This window comes from Elephantulus edwardii, unplaced genomic scaffold (assembly GCF_000299155.1).
Source record: "Elephantulus edwardii isolate Elephantulus edwardi_28Jun2011 unplaced genomic scaffold, EleEdw1.0 scaffold00223, whole genome shotgun sequence".
NCBI lineage: Eukaryota > Metazoa > Chordata > Mammalia > Macroscelidea > Macroscelididae > Elephantulus > Elephantulus edwardii.
The window spans coordinates 2,914,599-2,919,459 of NW_006399973.1; the positions used below are offsets into that span (position 1 = coordinate 2,914,599).

Below are 4,861 nucleotides of genomic sequence, written 5' to 3' on the forward strand. Positions count from 1 at the left end.
TGCCTCTGCAAACCTGCTCGAGTGTCAGATATGAGTTCCAACTCGATGGCACACAACAACAATAAAATGAGAATGAATTACAGCTAGTAAATAAAATGCCAGAAAATTCTAATATACAGTCTGAGTCCACCAGCCCATGAAATCTAATGCTTCAAGAAAGCCATACTACTGCCCATTTTCCAGATCTGACCCTAATTAACCTGGATAGGAGAACAAGCCAATAACTAGGTTATAAGCACTGCAGAGTAGAAAGAGCAAGACCAGCATTTCCCCTATACCTATATATAGGTAAAGACGGACTGGGCTGCACTCAGGTGCAAGAAGTCAAGTCTGTCACTGAGAGAGAGGTAACTCTGACCCTCCAGTGGGTTTCTGGAGGCTGTAAATCTCATAAGAGAAGACTGTCCATCTTTCTCCTACAGAGCTGCTGGGGGCTAGAACCACAGAGAGGTGTCACCCTTGTGTTAGGAGCACAGCTCCCTAGAGAATGGGCCATCAGAGTTCCAGGTGCAAAAAGGCGATCCTGTCTCTTGTTCTCATGTGACATCTATTTAAAGCTGTTTTTAAAAAACTCATTTGGCCAGAACAAATATAAACCGAACAAGAAATGCACAGAACTTTCAGTGCTGACTGTTCTAGGACTTTACAGCAAAAGGTACTGTTAAATCCATCCCCTAAGTAATACCCAACATCCCTGGGGCTTCCACAGGAATGCAGCTTGCCAAAAAGTTGTATACACATCTGATTACCATAACCACTCTCAACCAGGCAAGTTCCAAGAAGAACCACTCAGACGTCTATGTTCTCTTTTCCTCATTATCACAATTATCAGATATTAGATCAGATATGGCTTACACTGCCTCAGCATCTCCCTTGCAAAGTACTTTCTCTTTGTAAGGTAAGAGATAAGCCTGCCCCTTGCTTCAGTACTCTTACTAATCAAGAACAACCTTTTTTCTACAAGTGGTCCTGCAACAAAACAGCACAAATTATAGCTTTATTGATTTTTTAGATGGGCATGTTTCACTCTAAAACACATAATTAAATTTCAGCACTTTGTGACTTGAAGTTCAATCCCTAGAGAAGGATCTAGCAATGGCATACTTTCCTGATATTTCATGAAAATCAAACAAAGCCTCTTTTCCTTGTCCTAATTACATTAAAGTTTCAAAAGAGATATACCTTATTGTTCTCATGGTCTCCGCTCACAGCTATGGGATACATAACGTATTTTCCTCCTTGATCCTCATTTGGTGCACATTCTGCTAGTCCATCAGGATCATGTTCTGCTCCAAAATTATGTCCCAACTCATGAGTTGTAACAAGATCGGCTTCCTTGAGGAAAATGCAAAGAAATATTACTTCCCAATACTCAACCATCGGCAGCTTTGGCCAGTTTGGCCTATACTCTCTTAACAAGGCCTTGATTTATCAATAAAATAATAGCTGGGTTATTATTATTATTATTCTCTATAAACGGCAAACAAATTGCTTTTAATACTTTTAAAGTTAATGTAGAAATGAACTTCAATTATACATTAAATATTAAATCATGATAATATAATTTATAAGCTATAACAGAACATTCAAAACAGCTATGAGATATCATCTCTCCCCAGCAATAACAGCAAAGTTCAACATGGCAGCAAACAACAAATGCTGATGAGGTTACAGAAAGACTGAACTCTTATTCATTACTGTTGGGAATACAAAGTGGTACAATCACTATGGAAGGTAATCTAGTGCTTTCTCAAAAAAGCTGGGAATAGAAATCCCATTTGACCCAGCAATTCCACTACCAGGAATATACCCTAAAGAAACCAGAGTCACAAATGAAACAGATGTATGTACACCATGTTTACTGCTGCATTATTCACAAGAGTAGACAGATGAAAGCAACTCAAGTGCTCATCAATAAATGAATGGATAGAAAAACTATCGTACAGTCACACAATTAAATACTATGCAGCATTGCAAAACAACAAATAGTAAAACACTACACAACATGGCGGAGCCTGGAGGACATTATGCTAAGTCAAATATCTCAGTCATAAAAGGACAAACACTGTATAATAGTGCTATGATAAAACAAGACAGACATGGGAGTTGGGGAGAGAATAGGAAAAGAGTGGGTAGATAATGAACAGTGCATTAGAACAGATGAGGGGAAGAACTGTGCAAAAGGAATATATGATTATACATTATATGCTGGAGAACAATTTGGAACAAGGGGTGCACTGCAGGGTTGGCTGGGGTGGTGGGGAAGAAAATGTAAAAAAAAGATATAATAGAACATTTACAACAAAACAATTAACACTAGTGACTTCAGCAATGCACTCTAGTGTCAGAAATGATGAGGATGGTACACTATATCTAATTACCACTTTCCCCTCACTTCAGCCACACTAGTACTAGTACAGAGAGCTCTGGTGGCCTAGTGGCAAGAGGCCGCACTGCAATCCCAAAGGCATGTAATTCAAGGCTACCAGCTGCTCTGCAAGAGAACGATGGTCAGTGTTTTCTCATGTGATTAACTGCCTCTGAAAACCCACTGGAGGGTCACTATGGGTACACAGCAAAAACAAGTACTAGTACACTAAAGCATCTAAGCAGAGGGAAGGAGGAGGGGGCAGAAAAGAAAGGAAATAAAGTAACAAGACAGCTGAGGAAAGACAAAGCAAGGTTTAAATCTTAGTTATTTAATTAACAGCCAGTGACGATCATAATAACCTAGTAGATGTGATTGCCTAAAATCTAGTTAAAAGACTGGATAATCTACCAAATCATCAAAAGATTTCTATTGTATTACAACATAATAATTTAGTCGGCACTTTCCCCATGTTTATCTGAATAAAAAGCTGAAATAAATATAACAATACTTTTATGAAGTGAAAACTTACTTCTCAAGTCATTTACTGAATAGGACAGCCTCAATTAAAAAAAATCAATGCCCAACTAATGAAGGTTCCATATGCTTGTATTAAGTGGTAATGAAGAAACTGCATTTTTAGCATCTCAAAAAGAAAAAAAACCCTTCAAACTGTGCTCTAAATATATTCATACACTCAACTGCAGAGGGCAATTACAGACTGTTATGTGTACAGTGGATTACTCACTATGGCTTTTCTATGAATTGTGGGTATAATTTACGACACACAGCTGGGTGGACTATACAAATGTGAGGTGTTTGTGGCCCCCCCATGGAGACTGGATACCTTGCTAATAATGTAAATAAGGTAATAACACCTATGTCTAAGAATATGCAAATTAAGATATGTATACTGATAGTGTGAGGGATTGGTCAGTTTTGCTGTCCCATCAGGCTTAAAAGTGGGAATCTCGCTCTCTCGGACCCTCGCTTCCAACATGACGAAGAAAAGGAGAAACAAGGGTCGTGCCAAAAAGGGCCGCGGCCACGTGCAGCCTATTCGCACACGAACTGAGCCCGGTGCGTGCCCAAAGACAAGGCAATTAAGAAGTTCGTAATCCGAAATATAGTAGAGGCAGCTGCTGTCAGGGACATTTCCGAAGCGAGTGTTTTCGACGCCTATGTGCTTCCAAAGCTCTACGTGAAACTGCACTACTGTGTGAGTTGTGCCATTCACAGCAAGGTGGTGAGGAACCGTTCTCGTGAAGCCCGAAAGGCCTGGACACCTCCACCTAGATTTAGACCTGCAGGTGCTGCCCCACGACCACCACCAAAGCCCATGTAAGGATTTGATTCCTTAAAAGGCTGAAGAAAAAACTCGTCTGAAAAGAAAATGGAAATTACACTTAAAAAAAAAAAGTGGGAAACTCACTACTATCAAGAAACAGAAATTGCAGCCCTTTAGGTTAGAGATTGCTAAATGAGACTGAGACACAGCAGCCCAGACAGCAGCTAAGGTTCAGGCACTAACAATGCAACAGCAAAGATGGTGGAGAACTAGAGACTGGGGTGAGGCAAAGCTTAGCACTCAGGCCTAAGCTTACTGATGGAGAATGTGCATGTGTGTGTGCACATGCATGTGTGTTGGTAAGCACATAAATGGCAACACTAAAAGGGTCTTTGTAACACCTGCTTGATTGAGCTCAAAGCAGGGCCTAGAGCCAAAAGGGACCAAGTATCAAAGGAAATTCTTGAGTATAAGTGAGAAGAAGCTGTCCTGATTAAAGAATTATATCCTGTTTCCAACCTGAACTGAAATCCATTTTTTCAAAAGCTCAAACTCATTAGGTTGGTTTTGACTCCTAGCAACCTTCTCACCAGGCTTCTGAGGCTGCAAAAGGTAACAGGAGGGGACTTTCTCCTCCTCCTTTCTCTGAAGGAGCTACTGGTGGATTTAAACAGCAGAAGTACAATCTTTGGGTTAAGAGCTATGGAATATGTCATTGCAGCTCCCTGTTCAATCTCTTAAGAAACCTCATAATCTTGAGTATAGTTTGTGTATTCTGTATGGTCACTGCAATGAATCAGCAAACCTAGTAGTGAAGTCCTGGTAGCACACAGCATTTTCAAAAGAATCACAACCTCTCCAAGCCAAAGACCACAAGAACTAAATGGTGTCCAGCTACCACTATCTACTGCTCTAACCTAGGGCACATCAAGGGTCTGGTTGGAATGTAAGAAAACCTAGAAAAATTAAACTTTTTAAAAAGGCCATACTTACTAGACATAGAGACTAAAGGAAACCTTTAACAGAAGTTATTCCTCATGGTTATCTCTCATCCATATAAAACATTAGCTTAGAAAGCTCTGGTGGCCTAGTGGCAAGAAGCTGTATTGCAATCCCAGAGGTATGTGGTTTGAATCCACCAGATGCTCTGCTGGAGAAGGAGGGGCAATCTCCTCCTGTACCAGTCAGATCCGATTTGATGGTAA

General features: G+C 40.3%; 1 protein-coding gene across 2 annotated transcripts in view; it reads right to left on the reverse strand.

Moving 5' to 3' along the window:
- ADAM17 (ADAM metallopeptidase domain 17) overlaps positions 1-4,861 on the reverse strand; it is a 74,263-nt gene that overhangs the window by 20,640 nt on the left and 48,762 nt on the right. For both annotated transcript variants that reach the window (XM_006898203.1, XM_006898204.1), the window contains exon 11: positions 1,183-1,335. In XM_006898203.1, the coding sequence (XP_006898265.1) occupies positions 1,183-1,335 (153 nt within the window). The remainder of the gene's footprint in view (positions 1-1,182; positions 1,336-4,861) is intronic.